The sequence below is a fragment of the Anolis sagrei genome, chromosome 6 (genome assembly GCF_037176765.1).
Source record: "Anolis sagrei isolate rAnoSag1 chromosome 6, rAnoSag1.mat, whole genome shotgun sequence".
Classification (NCBI taxonomy): Eukaryota; Metazoa; Chordata; class Lepidosauria; order Squamata; family Dactyloidae; genus Anolis; species Anolis sagrei.
In genome coordinates, this window is record NC_090026.1 from 44,047,139 (window position 1) to 44,065,197 (window position 18,059).

Genomic DNA, 18,059 nt, shown 5'->3' on the forward strand with positions numbered 1-18,059 from the left:
AATTACTGTCTCTATTAATTGATGTTACTGCTAGAATTGCCGTTTCTGTTACCTGATGTTATTTGTCTTATTGCTGTTATGTGATGCGGGCATCGAATTGTGCGTTGCTTTTGTAAGCCGCCCTGAGTCCCCTCCGGGGTGAGAAGGGCGGGGTAGAAGCAACCGAAATAAATATGTGTGTGTGTGTGTGTAAACAGACACAGGCAAACATTCAATACCTTGATTACAATGACAGACAATGAGACAACAAATGCATAAACAAAAGCAAAGGCTTCTCCTTTCCTTTCTGGCTCTGGAGGTGGTGCTCACAGCAACCCGGATATGAAAGCTTTCAACAACACATTCAATGGGTTGTTTCCAGTTCAGGAAGGCTGGAAACACTCTGCTTCTGGGTGGGGTGTTTGTAGGTGAAACAACCTGTTGTAAGCACAAAATCCTGCTCGGCAGGTTGTCCTATTCCAACTCCCAATACTCAAGGGGAAAGGTATTGACAGCAATCGGGTATTTTTTTTGCCTCGACCCACTTCGTCTATTTCCGTAACAGGCGCCGAACGTCTTCGTTTATTTCCGGATATTCTCGTGTCCCACTGTAAACGCTTATTAGGAGGCATGTTTATCTTACCCATACATTACTTCCGGGTATTCTCGTTTCCCACTGCAAACGCTTATTTTGATGCATGTTTACCATATGCATACATTAATTACACCATTCAGGCCAAATGTCATACCTATATGATGAGAGACAATGACTCCTAAACATATTTTCAAGATGGAGATTCTTTTTTTCTCTCCCATTTCAAAGCAGGGCCGTTTCGCGCCACTTCGGCGACTTACGTCAAACGGGGCGAAGAAGGACGAGTCCGCGGCCGCTTGGGGGCAGGCGTTGGGAAGCCTTCGTCTCCTTTCGGCTCTTTCCGTGGAGGCGTTCGGGACGCGTTCGGCTCATTCCGTGTCCGCTCGGAAAAGCGCGGAGGAGGAGGCCTCGCCGAGGTCGGGTCTTTCCGTGCCTTTCCGTCGGCGGCTCGGGAAGATTCGGCTCCTGACGGGCCGGGGCCTTCCCTTCCTTCCTTTCCCTTTCCCTCCTGCGCGGCCCGGTTAACGGTCGCAGCCAGTTTAAATGAGACGGGGTGCGGGTGGCCGCTGCTACTACTACAAGTACAACTACTACTACTACTACTATTCCCGCGTCACCCACGGAGGCGGAGTCTGAGGGGGGAACAGAGAGAGGAGGGGGCGCCCTGGGCCCACCTCCCTCATCCGGGTCCTGTCCCTGAGGGGAAGCCGGGGAGGATGACGGTGCTGCAGGAACCCGTCCAGGTAGGGACCCCGCGGGCCAGAGAGAGAGAGAGGCCTACGCCGGGCGGCGGGAGGAAGCAGGCAGGCAGGCCAGCCGGCCGAGGAGCCTCTCCCTCCGCCTCCCCGCCGGGAAAAGGCTGCTGCCGAGCCAGGGAAGTGCCTCCCGTGGAACTCTTCGCCCAGGACCTTCTCCCAAGAGGCTGGAAGGAGCCATGTGGAGGGAGGGAGGGAGGGAAGGAGGGCTTCAAGGGGGTCCTTGCCCCCCCCTCCTGCCCTCAACATTAACCCCTGATCAGGAAAACGTCGCCCACCCTCCTCCCAAACCTTCCAGATCCTCTCCTGGGTTGCTCTTCACATAAAGCATGCACACACATTAAGTTATTAGTATGACATCATGGCACTACAGGTAGACTCACCCTCCTAAATATCTAAAATTATGTTCAGCCTTTCTCCCCATCCATCATCTCCACCTGAAAAAGCATTAAGTTATGAACATGACATCAGGCAACTTTCAGGGCCCTTTCCACGCAGCCATCTCACCCAGAATATCAAGGCAGGTCATCCACAACATCCCAAATCATAAAATTTATGTTCAGCCTTTCTTCCCATTCCTAATCTCTATCGTAAAAAGCGTTAAATTATCAATAAGACATCAGGGCCCTTCCACGCAGCCATCCCACCCAGAATATCATGGGCCCTTCTACACAGCCATCTCACCCAGAATATCATGGCAGGCCATCCACAATATCCCAAATCACAAAATTTGTGTTCAGCCTTTCTCCCCATTCCTAATCTCTATCGTAAAAAGCGTTAAGTTATCAATAAGACATCTGGGCCCTTCCACGCAGCCATCCCACCCAGAATATCATGGGCCCTTCTACACAGCCATCTCATCCAGAATATCATGGCAGGTCATCCACAACATCCCAAATCACAAAATTTATGTTCAGCCTTTCTTCCCATTCTTAATCTCTATCGTAAAAAGCGTTAAGTTATCAATAAGACATCAGGGCCATTCCACACAGCCATCCCACCCAGAATATCATGGGCCCTTCTATACAGCCATCTCACCCAGAATATCAAGGCAGGTCATCCACAACATCCCAAATCATAAAATTTATGTTCAGCCTTTCTTCCCATTCCTAATCTCTATCGTAAAAAGCGTTAAATTATCAATAAGACATCAGGGCCCTTCCACGCAGCCATCCCACCCAGAATATCATGGGCCCTTCTACACAGCCATCTCACCCAGAATATCATGGCAGGCCATCCACAATATCCCAAATCACAAAATTTGTGTTCAGCCTTTCTCCCCATTCCTAATCTCTATCGTAAAAAGCGTTAAGTTATCAATAAGACATCTGGGCCCTTCCACGCAGCCATCCCACCCAGAATATCATGGGCCCTTCTACACAGCCATCTCATCCAGAATATCATGGCAGGTCATCCACAACATCCCAAATCACAAAATTTATGTTCAGCCTTTCTTCCCATTCTTAATCTCTATCGTAAAAAGCGTTAAGTTATCAATAAGACATCAGGGCCATTCCACACAGCCATCCCACCCAGAATATCATGGGCCCTTCTATACAGCCATCTCACCCAGAATATCATGGCAGGTCATCCACAACATCCCAAATCACAAAATTTATGTTCAGCCTTTCTTCCCATTCCTAATCTCTATCGTAAAAAGCGTTAAGTTATCAATAAGACATCAGGGCCCTTCCACACAGCCATCCCACCCAGAATATAATGGGCCCTTCTACACAGCCATCTCACCCAGAATATCATGGCAGGTCATCCACAATATCCCAAATCACAAAATTTATGTTCAGCCTTTCTTCCCATTCCTAATCTCTATCGTAAAAAGCGTTAAGTTATCAATAAGACATCAGGGCCATTCCACACAGCCATCCCACCCAGAATATCATGGGCCCTTCTACACAGCCATCTCACCCAGAATATCATGGCAGGTCATCCACAACCTCCCAAATCACAAAATTTATATTCAGCCTTTCTTCCCATTCCTAATTTCTATCGTAAAAAGCATTAAGTTATCAATAAGACATCAGGGCCCTTCCATACAGCCATCTCACCCAGAATATCATGGCAGGTCATCCACAATATCCCAAATCACAAAATTTATGTTCAGCCTTTCTGCCCATCCCTCATCTCCACATTTAAAAGAAGGCATTGTGATTAAAATGACATCTTGTCACTACAGGTTTTGAGTTCTCCCTCCCAAATCTTGGAAATTATGCCCTGCCTTTTTTCCCATTCCTAATCTCCGTTTTAAAAAGCATTAAGTTATCAATATGACATCAGGGTCCTTCCACACAGCCATCTCACCCAGAATATCATGGCAGGTCATCCACGACATCCTAAATCATAAAATTTATGTTCAGCCTTTCTTCCCATTCCTAATCTTTATCGTAAAAAGCATTAAGTAATCAATAAGACATCTGAGCCCTTCCACACAGCCATATCACCCAGAATATCATGGCAGGTCATCTACAATATCCCAAATCACAAAATGTATGTTCAGCCTTTCTCCCCATTTCTAATCTCTATCGTAAAAAGCATTACGTTACCAGTAAGACATCAGGGCCCTTCCACACAGCCATCTCACCCAGAATATGATGGCAGATCATCCGCAATATCCCAAATCATAAAATTTATGTTCAGCCTTTCTTCCCATTCCTAATCTCTATCGTAAAAAGCATTAAGTAATCAATAAGACATCAGGGCCCTTCCACACAGCCATCCCACCCAGAATATAATGGGCCCTTCTGCACAGCCGTCTCACCCAGAATATCATGGCAGATCATCCACAATATCCCAAATCATAAAATGTATGTTCACCTTTCTAGCCATTCCTAATTTCTATCGTAAAAAGCATTAAGTTATCAATAAGACATCAGGGCCCTTCCATACAGCCATCTCACCCAGAATATCATGGCAGGTCATCCACAATATCCCAAATCACAAAATTTATGTTCAGCCTTTCTGCCCATCCCTCATCTCCACATTTAAAAGAAGGCATTGTGATTAAAATGACATCTTGTCACTACAGGTTTTGAGTTCTCCCTCCCAAATCTTGGAAATTATGCCCTGCCTTTTTTCCCATTCCTAATCTCCGTTTTAAAAAGCATTAAGTTATCAATATGACATCAGGGTCCTTCCACACAGCCATCTCACCCAGAATATCATGGCAGGTCATCCACGACATCCTAAATCATAAAATTTATGTTCAGCCTTTCTTCCCATTCCTAATCTTTATCGTAAAAAGCATTAAGTAATCAATAAGACATCTGGGCCCTTCCACACAGCCATATCACCCAGAATATCATGGCAGGTCATCTACAATATCCCAAATCACAAAATGTATGTTCAGCCTTTCTCCCCATTTCTAATCTCTATCGTAAAAAGCATTACGTTACCAGTAAGACATCAGGGTCCTTCCACACAGCCATCTCACCCAGAATATCATGGCAGGTCATCCACGACATCCTAAATCATAAAATTTATGTTCAGCCTTTCTTCCCATTCCTAATCTTTATCGTAAAAAGCATTAAGTAATCAATAAGACATCTGGGCCCTTCCACACAGCCATCTCACCCAGAATATGATGGCAGATCATCCGTAATATCCCAAATCACAAAATTTATATTCAGCCTTTCTCCCCATTCCCAATCTCCATCTTAAAAAGCATTAAGTTATCAATAAGACATCAGGGCCCTTCCACAAAGCCATCTGAGTCTTCCTTCCAAATCTCCAAAAGTATGTCCTGCTTTTTTTCCTCATCTCTCATCTCCACAATCAGAAACCATTGTACTCATGTGACATCATATCACTTCAGGTTGAGTCTCCCTCCTAAATCTCCAAAATTATCTCCTGCTTTTCTCCTCATCTCCACATTTAAAACAAACAAACAATTGGTATTAGTATGACATCATATCATTACAAGTTAAGTCTCCCTCCCAAATATCTGAAATTATGTTCTGCCCTTCTCCCCATCCTTCATCTCCATCTTAAAAAGCATTAAGTTATTAATATGACATCAGGCGACTTTCAGGGCCATTCCACACAGCCACATCACCCAGAATATCAAGGCAGATCATCCAAAATATCCTGTTTGAACTGGATTATCTGAGGCCACTTCCACATAGCTGAATAAAACCCCACATTATCCACTTTGAACTGGGATATATGGCAGTGTGGAAGGGCCCTAAGTCCAAACTGCCATATAATCCAGTTCAATGTGGATTTTATACCTGTTTGGAAGGGGCCTGAGTCTCCCTCCGAAATCTCCCAAGATTACCTCCCGCTTTTCTTCTCATCCCTCATCTCCACATTTAAAAGAAACGATTGTTATTAATATGAAATCATGTAAGTGCAGGTTGACTCTCCCTCCCAAATCTCCAAATTGATATACAGCCCTTCTTACCCATTCCTAATCTCCACCTGAAAAAGCATTAAGTTATGAACGTGGCATCAGATAACTTTCAGGGCCCTTTCCACACAGCCATATCACGCAGAATATCATGGCAGATCATCCACAATATCCCAAATCACAAAATTTATGTTCAGCCTTTCTTCCCATTCCTAATCTCCATCTTAAATAGCATTAAGTTATCAATAAAACATCAGGGCCCTTCCACAAAGCCATCTCACCCAGAATATCAAGGCAGATCATCCACAATACTTGCTTTGAACTGGATTCTCTGAGTCCACGTTGACATATAATCCATTTCAATGTGGATTTTATTCAGCAGTGTGGAAGGGGCCTAAGTCTCCACCCCAAATCTCCGAAATTACCTCCTTGTTATTAATATGACACATTGTCACTACAGGTTGAGTCCCCCTCCCAAATCTCCAAAATTATGTCCTGCCTTTCTCCCCATCCCTCATCTCCATATTAAAAAGCATTACGTTGTTAACATGACATCATGTAACTTTGAGTGTCCCTCCCAAATCTCTGAAATTATGTCATACTTTTCTCCACTTCCCTCATCTCCACATTCAGAAATGATTGTTATTCACGTGGCATCATGTAACTACAAATTGAATATCCTTTTTCTGAAATGCTTGGGACTTGAAAGTGTTTTGGATTTTGGAATACCTGTATTTGCATATACGTATGTATCATGAGATATCTTGGAGATGGGATCCAAAGCGTAACATTAAATTAATTACTGTTTCATAGAGGCCCTATACACATAAGTTTACACGTAACTACAAGTTGAGTCTGCCTCCCAGGTCCGTTCCAGACAGCCCTAAATCCCAGAATATCAAGGTAGAAAATCCCACATTATCTTAGTGTGGACTCAGATAACCCAGTTCAAAGCAGAAATTGTGGTATTTCCTGCCTTGATATGTTAGGATATAGATCAAATCTGATAATGTGTATTTTTCACTTAGATAACCTGGATTTTCTGGCAATGTAGAAGGGGCCTGAGTCTCCCTCCAAAATCTCTGAAATTACCTCTTTTTCTCCCATCTTCACATTAAAAAAAACTGTTATTAATATGACATCATGTCACTACAGGTTGTGTCTCCCTCCCAAATCTCCAAAATTATTTTCTGCTTTTCTTCCCACCCTTCATTTTCATATTAAAAACATTAAGTTATTAACATGACATCATATAACTTGGAGTCTCCCTCCCAAATCTCCAAAAGTATGTCATGCTTTTCTTCCCATCCCTCATCTCTACATTCAAAAACCATTTTTATTCATATAACATCATGTAACTACAGAGTATCACTTATCTGAAATGATTGGGACCTGAAAGTGTTTTGGATTTTGAAACACCTGCGTTTGCATATATGTATGTATCATGAAATATCTTGGAGATGGGATCCAAAGCTTAACATAAAATTAATTTCTGTTTCTTATAGGTCCTATACACATAGGCTTAACATAGCTTTATACTTACTGACTGACTGACTGACTTACTTACTTACTTAGGCGATCCCTCATTGGCCGAGTAGGATAGTCTTCCAGGATCAGTATTCTTGTGGATCCGTAGGTGACTGTGGAGCCCTATTCTTGACCTGCATCTTCTCCCGCAGTGAGGGCATTGGTTTCCAGGTGGAAGGCGGTCTCAGTTGGGGTTGGCTTGATGCACCTTCCTCTTGGCATGTTTTCACCCTCCATTCGTGCCTTTTCAAATTCTGCAGCACTGGTGGTCACAGCTGACCTTCAGCTGGAGCGCTCAAGGGCCAGGGCTTCCCAGTTCTCAGTGTCTATGCCAGAGTTTTTAAGGTTGGCTTTGAGCCCATCTTTAAATTTCTTTTTCTGTCCTCCAACATTCCATTTTCTGTTCTTGAGTTCAAAGTATAGCAACTGCTTTGGGAGACGGTGGTTAGACATCCGGACAACGTGGCTGGTCCAGTGGAGTTGATGGCGGAGGACCATCGCTTCAGTGCTGGTGGTCTTTGCTTCTTCCAGCACGCTGACGTTTGTTCGCTTGTCTTCCCAAGAGATTTGCAGGATTTTCCGGAGGCAGCACTAATGGAATCGTTCCAGGAGTTGCATGTGATGTCTGTAGACAGTCCACGTTTCGCAGGCATATAGCAGGGTTGGGAGGACAATAGCTTTATAAACAAGCACCTTGGTATCCCTAGGGATGTCCCGGTCCTCAAACACTCTCTGCTTCATTCGGAAAAATGCTGCACTCGCAGAGCTCAGGCAGTGTATTTCGGTGTCGATGTTGACTTTGGTGTAGAGGTGGCTGCCAAGGTAGCGGAAATGGTCAACATTTTCTAATGTTTCACCATTAAGCTGTATCTCTGGCAAAGAGATAGCTTTACATGCAACATTTGTGTGTAGGTTCTATATGAAACATCATCAGATTTCATGTTAATATTTGGAGCTCATCTCGAGGATATCTCAAGATTTGTACATGTGTGTAATCATAGATATGTAAATATAGATCAGAGCTTTCCAAACTGTATGACGGGACACATTAGTGTGTCAAGTGCAGTTCATAGAGGTGTGTCATGAGAAACATTGGAGCCTCTGTGAAATAAGTAAGAAATCTTACATTTTTAAAAAAATATATAAATGAAAAGTTTTCATGAGATATGTTGTGTCCCTTACATTCATTATTAAAATTAATGTGTGTCCATATCTCTTATAAGAGGTTAGTTTAACCTCTGTTTTACTAGTAACACTGAACTACTGTTTCACACAATAACATGTTTAAAAAGTGTTCCCCCAACATGAAATGTTTGGAAAGCTCTAATATAGACATTCCAACATCCAAAACACTTCAGGTGCCAAGCATTTCAGATAACGTATAATCAACCTGTACTTGGTTACATGAACCTGCAGTGTAGAGCTTTCCAAACATTTCATGGTAGTGAAACACTTTATAAGCATGCATCATTTTGAGACACAGTCATTCGGTTTTACTAGCAAACTGCTGCAAGTCGCTTCTGTTCTCTTAGCTTCTGTTGTGAGAGAATCAGCCCAGGGGATGCCCAGATGTGCTGCAATTCTGCGGGAAGGCTTCTCTCATGTTCCCCAGAGGCGCTCCTAATGGCCAGCTACTGGTCAAAGAATATTTAATATAATTGCCAAGTTTTTAAACTTTGTGTTTTTTAAAATGCATTACAACTGTACCCTTGGTTCGCTCCTGATACAAACAAACAAACAAACAAACAAACAAATACTAGCAAACTGGAAGTTAAAACAACCCCTTATAAATGATACGGATCCATAAATTGTAACAAGGAATTTGATGAAAATGTCACGAAAATTTTTCATTTAAAGCTTTACAAATATATGATTTATTGTTTATTTCATAGACTCTGAGGTTTCTCATTATGTTCACACAACTTATCTACACAGTGGGACATGAGAGAAGCCTCCCACAAGATGATAAAAACATCAAATCATCTGGGCATCCCCTGGGCAACGTCCTTGCAGACGGCCAATTCTCTCACACCAGAAGTGACTTGCAGTTTCTTAAGTCGCTTCTGACACGACAAAAAAAAATCTACACAGTGCAGCCAACACACTAATGTGACATACAGTTTGGAAAGCACTGCTGTCATGCTTTCCAAAGCAAAGGTGTCATAATCTCAGCCTCCCATGCTAACAATTTTGAATAATTTTGGAATTCCAGATAGGTGGTGCTCTATCTGTATTTTTTAACAGAACAAACAAGAGACTCACAAGATACTTCTCTCTCTCCCAACTGTTCATCTCCACATTAAAAAAAAGGGTTATTCATGTGACATCATGTAACTACAGGTGGAGTACTCCTTGTCCGAAATGTTTAGGACCTGAAGTGTTTTGGATTTTGGGATATCTGTATTTGCATATGTGTACAAATCATGAGATATCTTGGAGATGGAACCCAAATCTTAACATGAAACTCATTGATGTTTCAGATAGACCCCGTAGACATAACATGAAGGTAATTTTATAGACAATATTTGTAATAATTTTGTGTATACCGTACCATCAGAAAGCAAAGGTGTCAGTATCTCAAGATTCCATGCTAACAATTTTGGGATATTTTGGAATTCCAGAAAAGGGATGCTTTACCTGTATATATATATATATTTTAACGGAACAAACAAGGAACTCACCAGACCTTGTTATCCTAGGTTATGATCATGTATCACTTGTTAGTTTCCCCCACAAACATTATACAGATATCATGCCTGGAGGACTGGCCCAATCTTTTTTTGTAGAACCCATCTGTTCCATATACAAAAGCCTTTGAAAATGGCAGTTGAATCTTTGTTGTTGGCAAAGTTAGAGTATCTCCCACTGCTTCAGAGCCCAAAATCCTGTTTGGGGGAGCATCTAGCTCTATCTTCCAGCATCGTGTTGTCTCTTTCTGCCTAATTATATGACCATACATTGGAGAAACCTTGCCCATAGGGTGCAAAGACTCCTATTCCCCTGTGATCTGGTAGTATTCTTATTTTCAGGTTCTCTCTTTCTGCAGCAAGACTACTGTGATTGGAGATGAGATCATATTTCAGAATTCTAAGAGTCAAGATGATGTTGTTAGGTGGCGTCACTACCCAGTCCTTGAAAGTTCTGTATACATTATAAAGTGTTCTAAAACAATGTATTGTCGAAGGCTTTCATGGCTGGAATCACTCGGTTCTTGTGGGTTTTTTCGGGCTATAGAGCCATGTTCTAGAGGCATTTCTCCTGACGTTTCGCCTGCATCTATGGCAAGCATCCTCAGAGGTTGAGAAGGTCCTAAAATGTTCTAAAACATTTGAATGTCTTAGCTGGCCAGGTCACTGGAACATTTCCAGTCTTTGATAGAACTTGCTTTCTTTTTTATTAAAATATTGACAACCACTCTGTTCCGTTTAGGTAAAGGTAAGTCTAGTCATGTCTGACTCTAGGGCAGTGGTTCTCAACCTGGGGTCCCCAGATGTTTTTGGCCTACAACTCCCAGAAATCCTAACAGCTGGTAAATTGGTTGGGATTTCTGGGAATTGTAGGCCAAAAACATCTGGGGACCCCAGGTTAAGAACCACTACTCTAGGGGGTGGTGCTCATCTCCATTTCTAAGCCAAAGAGTCGGTGTTGTCCATAGACACCTAGGTCATGTGGCCAGCATGACTGCATGGAGTGCTGTTACTTTCCCGCTGGAGCGGTACCTATTGATCTACTCACATTTGCTTGTTTTCAAACTGCTTGGTTCTCAGAAGCTGGACCTAACAGCAGGAGCTCACCCCGCTCCCCAGATTTGAACTGCTGACTTTTCTGTTAGCAAGTTCAACAGCTCAGCGGTTTAACCCGCTGCACCACCCTTCTGTTCCCTTTAGCTATCTTTTCTTTCTGTTATGGTTCCCACCCCTAGCTCCTCAAAGCATCTGTTTTCATGGATTCCTTTAGAACAGGGGTCCACAAACTTTTTAAACAGAGGGCCAAGTCACAGTCCCTTAAACTGTTGGAAGGCCGAATTATAATTTGAAAAAAAGCACGAAATAATTCCTATGCATACTGCACATATCTTATTTGTAGTACAAGAAACACCTTAAAACAATATAATATTTAAAATTAAGAACAATTTTAACAAATATAAACATTAGTATTTCAATGGGATGTGTGGGCCTGGTTTTGGTTGTTGTTGTTGTGTGCTTTCAAGTCGTTTCAGACGTAAATTGACTTAGCGAAGGCCGGGTAAATGACCTTGGAGGGCCGAATCCGGCCCTCAGGCCTTAGTTTGAGGACCCCTGCTTTATTTTCTTTTCTTCAAGTTTTCTTGTCTTTCAACCCAGTGCTTCTCACTCATTTGCTTACAGTTCATTGCTCATTTTTTCTAAAGGACAAAGTGGAAGAAAGTTAGAAATTGTACACATAGAAAGAATTTCTGGAACATAATAGAAAAGGCAGCAATTTTAAGTTATACATAGCCTGGCAAAATTAAGAGCTTCAGAAATGTTCTTTTTCTCTTTTCTCTTTTATTTTGACTCCAAAAATTATGCCAAACAAGACTTCACAGCTTGAACTGAAAATGGTTTGATTTCTACTGGTCTGTGGAATTCTTCTGGTCTACAGATTAATGAGCAGCTAAGATTGACTTCAGCAATTTGCTTATTAAATGTTTTCATGTAACTTATAATTTTTCATATTCCTCCCACCCTAGTTGTCATACAGAGAGTAGGGCAGGGAGACAATCGCTTATATCTGTAGGAAGTTTATCGACGTAATGCCAGAGGATTTGGATGCATAGTTTGGGAACAGGAGAATAACTTGGGCTACAATGACACGATCATTTCTTAGTATCATCTCTCACATGATACAGCCAGGTTTGCACCCTGATTTTTTGAGGAAGGGATGACAGTAACTGGGGTGATAACTGAAGGTGGAGAAATATTTTGGAATCCCCACTTTGCTATGGAAACCTGTATATTCTTGGGCAATTTACACTGTCTCAGCTTCAGAGGAAGGCTGCGTTACAACTCCTCTAAGTAAATCTGAGTCACCTTTGGGCTGATATGGGTGGGGTAAAAATGATATAAATAAACAAACAAACAAATAAATAAATAAATCTTGTCAATAAAACCCCATGATAGGTTAATTTTTGGATTGCTATAAGTTGAAATATAATTTGAAGGCAAAGAGTTGAGCCATGGAGCTTTTCAGAGCAGTGAAATGTATGTTATGAGGAACCGTAAGTATAGTCAAATAATGTTTTGGCAACCTACAGTAACCAATTTATGAGACACTTTGCAGATAAAGTTGCTTATATTCATGGAATCCATATTGATAAAAAAAACAGTTTATGTACTTCTAGCAAGTGCTGGCCCTCCTGTTTTCGTTACTTTTGGCTTATGCAGCCTGTGGAAGTGGATACAATTTTTGGAAGTGAGAGGTTGATTATTGTGTTTTCATTCCTTGCACACCTTTGCTACTTCACATAGCCAAGGAGGACTAGCCAAATTGAAGGATGAATAGAGCTTTCCTAAGAGAGGAAGGTAATAGACTTCTTAACATTCTTGTCTAACTTCATAATTTTACTATGTACTGCCTTTAATGCTTCTATTGCAGAGGTTGAAAGACAAGATATAAGTAGTTTAATACATTTGTGCCCTCCACAAATTTATTTTGTTGATGAGCCCAAAGGTATTGGATGGATCTTTTTGTTTTGAGCAAATGTTTTTATTTCTTATTCCTCCTCCTTTTTGGTATGCTTCTCTAAAAACAAGTGAAAGGAATGTCAGCCAAATAATCTATATTCATGTTTCATTTCAATTAGAAAGGCTTAAAATCTTTCCACATTTCCGAGTTCATTCTATTTGAAATGTGTAGCTTTTATTAATTATTTTGACAAGTAAATCCAAAACCTGGATGTACTTGATATGCTGAGGTGCAATATATCAGGAGCGTTGTTCTTAGAGCATTGTAAACAAAGAGAAAAAGCTTTGTTAAGTTGTTTCCACTCCCCTTGAATTCTTGTTTAAGATGCTAAACAAACAATTTCTGGTTTGTTTAGTTCCTTTTGCTTGTGAGAGGAATAGAATGGGAGAAAATTGACTATACATCTGTATATATCTTATTTATGGTAAGGCAGTATTCCACAGAATTAAATGTTGGTTCCTCAGTCACCACCAGTGTAAAGCTCCTTGTAGGCCTGTTGCATGCCCTTTCATACTTAGTGTACAAAAATAAATAAATATGAGCTGTTGTGTAAATATAGTCTCTTGTTGTACATGTTGGATATTTGTTACCCTTTCATGCTCGTTGTGAATCTAGAAATTTAAATCTGTGCATATATTACAAATTCTTGCAAAATACTCCAAATCCTGTCTTTTGTTATCCTGTCTTTGATATAAGAAAAATGAATTAAAAATATTGAGTAGAGGGGGATTTTCATAGTTGCAGCAAGAAGGCAGATACTGCAGCCCCATGTCTTCATAACTGAGGAAGATATGGGGTTGAAATTTGCTGCATCTTGTAGTCCCAGACAAACTTTGAAATAAGCCCATTTTAAGCTTTCCCGTATGTATGCTTGGCCCATGCCTTAGTGTGCTGTAATGAGAGAATCAAGTTTGTTCAGGGTAGCTTATTAGCAACAATATTGAAATGTAGTGTAGATATTGAGTTGGTTTTTACAGAGTAATGAAAATATTCTTGTTGACATGAATGAAAAGCTGTTCAGGCTTCAGATGCTGGTATATTTCAGGATAATGGGATGACTTTTTTCCTATGGGAGTGAATAATAAATAGAGAAATCCCTTTCTTTTCAGCCACCTTAGCAGGTGAAAGTATGTTGCTGCTTAGTGAGATGCATGTGAAGAATTCTGCATAATGCCATAGCTTAAGTATCTCCATTGATCTTATAACTTGTCTTAAATTTCACTTTCTCAGAAAATAGAAATATCCACTCCAGCTCTACAGTTTGTTTCCAGAAGTTATCTAAGATATATCTCTAGCAGAAAAGCCCAGCCTTGTGTATCACCATACTTCTCTTATTGTTTTCCATCTTAGGTGTTTGCTTGTAGTTGTTATCCATTCTTCCGTTTCACTATTGCTGAGAGAAGCATTTGTAAAATGCCAGGAGGAGATACAACATGCTTTTTATTGGGAGGATAGGAAAAGGGCATTTTATTGAGTATGATTTCACATTGTTTCAGAGTGTTGGCAACCCTAAGGCCAACCTATCATGGGGTTTTCTTTGCAAGATTTGTTCAGAAAGTATTGCCTTTGCCTACTGAGAGACTGGCTTGCACAAGGTCATCCGGTGGATTTCCACGAACTTGGATTCAAATCTTGGCCTCCAGAGTCATAGTCCAATGTTCAAACCATTACATTACATAGGGAATATTGACAATTTCAGAATAGTGGCGTACCTCTTCTCTGTTTACCACTTGATAATACGGTAAAGTGGAGAAGTTTAATTTACATCCTGTCAATTTTTGCAATAATCCCACCTACATGGCATAATGTGTTATGCTTCATAGGTGTTATAGACAACAACTTCCATAATCCATGATGGTTGGCCCTGTTGGTTAGGCTTATGGCAGTTATAGTACAAAACATCTAGGCAGCACCATGTTTCCTCCCCCTGAACTGTGGTTGTATTTTTGCTCACTAGAAGTAAATAGCTTGGTAGGTACAGACCATCATACTTTATTTTTCCCTCTTTTTACACAGGAAAGCTGAATGTATTTTTAAATTCAGAAAATATCTGTTTCAGTTTGCTTGTTATACGGTTTTATTTATAAAATCCTAGCCTGCTTTTTTTACAAATTTGTCCTCAGAGTGGCTTACAATAACTAGAAGGAAGCAACTAAAACTAGTTATTAAAGAAAGAATCATCTTCATAATTGTGATTATCATTACAAGTACAAGTAATTATCATTACAAGTTGCAAAACCTGTAATATAGGGTGTGTTTGGAAAGATTAAAAAAACAAATTAAAACAGCAATTTAGGCAAATGCTACTTATTTATTGCTTTCTCTTTGTGTTTAGTTTCTCTTCGCATACTAATGTTCCCTTTTTTTCTCACCCTTTCCTACAGGCTGCAATATGGCAAGCCCTTAACCATTATGCTTATCGGGATGCAGTGTTTCTGGCAGAAAGACTATATGCAGAAGGTATGCAGCTGCTGTGACACATAGTTTACAACTTTGTTTTAGGATTTTGCAAAATTGCCATTTAATCATTAATCGTAAGGTAGAGACCAGTGTTGAAAGTCAACAGGTATGTTCAGGTATAAGGTGCCAGAGTTGTCTTGCAATATGGAAATTCTATCATAAGCTTGAATTTTTTTATTTAATTAAGTATATTTCCAGAATGCAATCTTGAAAGGTTGGGTTAGTAATTTAAAAGAGGGTTCCAAACTTTGGGCCTGTTTGAAAGCTTTGTCATCTGTCTGGGAGAAGGTTTTACTCCCTAAATTCCAAATGCTCCGAGACTGGAGGCACTGCTAAGTGGGGGAAAGACGAATTCTGTGTTTGTGTTCTTGTCTTTTTTCTATTAAATTTAATTTGCAGTTGCGTATTTTAAAAGGGGATATGGCCACAAATGAGAGAAATGGTCCTAAATTAGCACGGTTAAAGAAATGGTTTTATGAGACCATATAGTTCTTGGCATAGATTTTTCACCTTCACTATTTATACTACTGCCTGAGATTAGTACACAGTTCTTAATACTAAGCAGGCTCTAGCATGTTGACGTCTGTGATAGAGCAGATCATATTTTTCCTGTAAGGCAACGGTGGACAGAGCGCAGCTGACAGACTTCATGTAACCTCTTCTTTTCAAAGCTCTCAGCCACTTTGACACCACTGCCTCCAGCACAGTAGGAAAAATGGGAGTTGATGCTGACGCTGTCTCTAGGAGCAGTTCTGTTTTGGTAGATCTTGTCAGGGGGCAAAAGCATGAACTGCTAAAAATCAAAACCAGAAGTAAATGTTTACCTTTAATTTCTTTGGCAGGAAATAGGGGTGTTTTTTTTTTTTGTTTTAAAAATCTTCTAATTTATTTTTATATTTATTTATTTTGCTACTTTTTGGCCTTGTTTGACTTTCCGCAGGTGCTTTGGTCATCAGCCCTGCACATGCTTCTTGCCCCGGCCATCAAAGTTCTGGTGTTTGGTATGCTTGCCAATTAAAGGACTATAATCTAACTCACAGAATAAAATAAGTGAATGATAGAAGGATTCTAATACTTTTCCTCTTTATCTCACTCCATTTCTACAGTACATTCAGAAGATGCCCTATTCTTATTGGCAACCTGTTACTATCGCTCAGGAAAAGCATACAAGGCATATAGGCTACTTAAAGGACACAGTTGTACCACCCCACAGTGTAAATATTTGCTTGCCAAGTGCTGTGTTGACCTCAGCAAGTAAGTTGTCTCTATCATTTGTTAGTGTTGTTGAAAATTAGGGTTGTTTTCTTTTAGATAGTATTAACACTATTTGCTGTCTCTTCATATATTGCAATGATTCCATATCAGAAGGCATTTTTACTTAATTTACTGAAGGTCTTGTCAAAGCAATCTATATAAATATAATGTAGTGTTCGTTTGTTGGATGAACATAACTCAAAAACCACTGGACGAATTTATACCAAATTTGGACACAATACACCTATCAGGCCAACGAGTGACCATCACTCAAAAAACATGATTTTGTCATTTGGGTGTTGTAGTTACTGGGATTTCTAGTTCACCTACAATCAAGAGCATTCTGAACTCCACCAATGATGGAATTGAACCAAACCTGGCACACAGAACTCCCATGACCAACAGAAAACACTGGGAGGGTTTGGTGGGCATTGACCTTGAGTTTGGGAGTTGTCATTCACCTACATCCAGAGAGTACTGTTGACTCAAAACAATGATGGAGCTGGACCAAATTTGGTACGAATACCCAATATGCCCAAATATGAACACAGATGGAGTTTGGGGAAAATAGACCTTGATATTTTGGGGGTTATAGTTACTGGGATATACAGTTCACCTACAATCAAAGAGCATTCTGAACTCCACCAACGATAGAATTGGGCCAGACTTTCCACACAGAACCCCCATGACCAACAGAAAATACTTAAGGCCATCCAGTCCAACTCCCTTCACCAGGGCAAGAAAACATAACCAAAGCCCTCCTGACAAAGAACCATCCAGCCGTAGATGTAGATAGATAGATATGATTCATACACACACACAGATATAGTATCCTAGATTTGAAAGGGACCCCTAAAGAAGGACAAACATATTTTGCATGATCCTGAGTAGGCAAACCAGACAATCTCCACATCAACACTAACAAAGAAACAGCAAGAAATACTGTTTACCCACAAGCAGAAATAACGAGTGACCATCACTCAGAAACACACTGAAAAACATGGCAGAAGAGACTTAAAAAGCCAAAAAATTAAAAAGGCATTACAACGCATGCACAAAACCACACACGTACACAAATATACACACACACATATACACACACAAAACACATATACACAGACTGGGCCACAGCAATGCATGGCAGGAGACATCTAGTACCTAATAAATATAGAGCTATCTTCTGAGATCAAGTACAAAAAAAGAAAGTATTCTCGTTTTTTTAAAAAAGTATCCAGTCTGGGATTTTAAAATGCTGAACAAGATCAGTTGTAAATATTAAGCATTTCCAATAGCAAGAGTGCTATAAAAGAAACAGATTATTTTTATGTCTGTCATCGACAAGTTTCTTTCACCATTGGCTGAGTTGCTATAATGTCATGGAAATTGACATTATAGCAGAATGGCTGGGGAAATGAAGAATACA

At 40.5% G+C, this 18,059-nt stretch overlaps 1 protein-coding gene across 2 annotated transcripts in view; it reads left to right on the forward strand.

Moving 5' to 3' along the window:
• Positions 1-1,001: 1,001 nt before the first annotated feature.
• The window catches only part of CDC27 (cell division cycle 27), a 40,181-nt gene continuing 23,123 nt past the window's right edge, over positions 1,002-18,059 (forward strand). For both annotated transcript variants that reach the window (XM_060781096.2, XM_060781097.2), the window contains exons 1-3: positions 1,002-1,317; positions 15,307-15,382; positions 16,489-16,636. In XM_060781096.2, the coding sequence (XP_060637079.2) occupies positions 1,291-1,317; positions 15,307-15,382; positions 16,489-16,636 (251 nt within the window). In that variant the 5' untranslated portion in view covers positions 1,002-1,290. The remainder of the gene's footprint in view (positions 1,318-15,306; positions 15,383-16,488; positions 16,637-18,059) is intronic.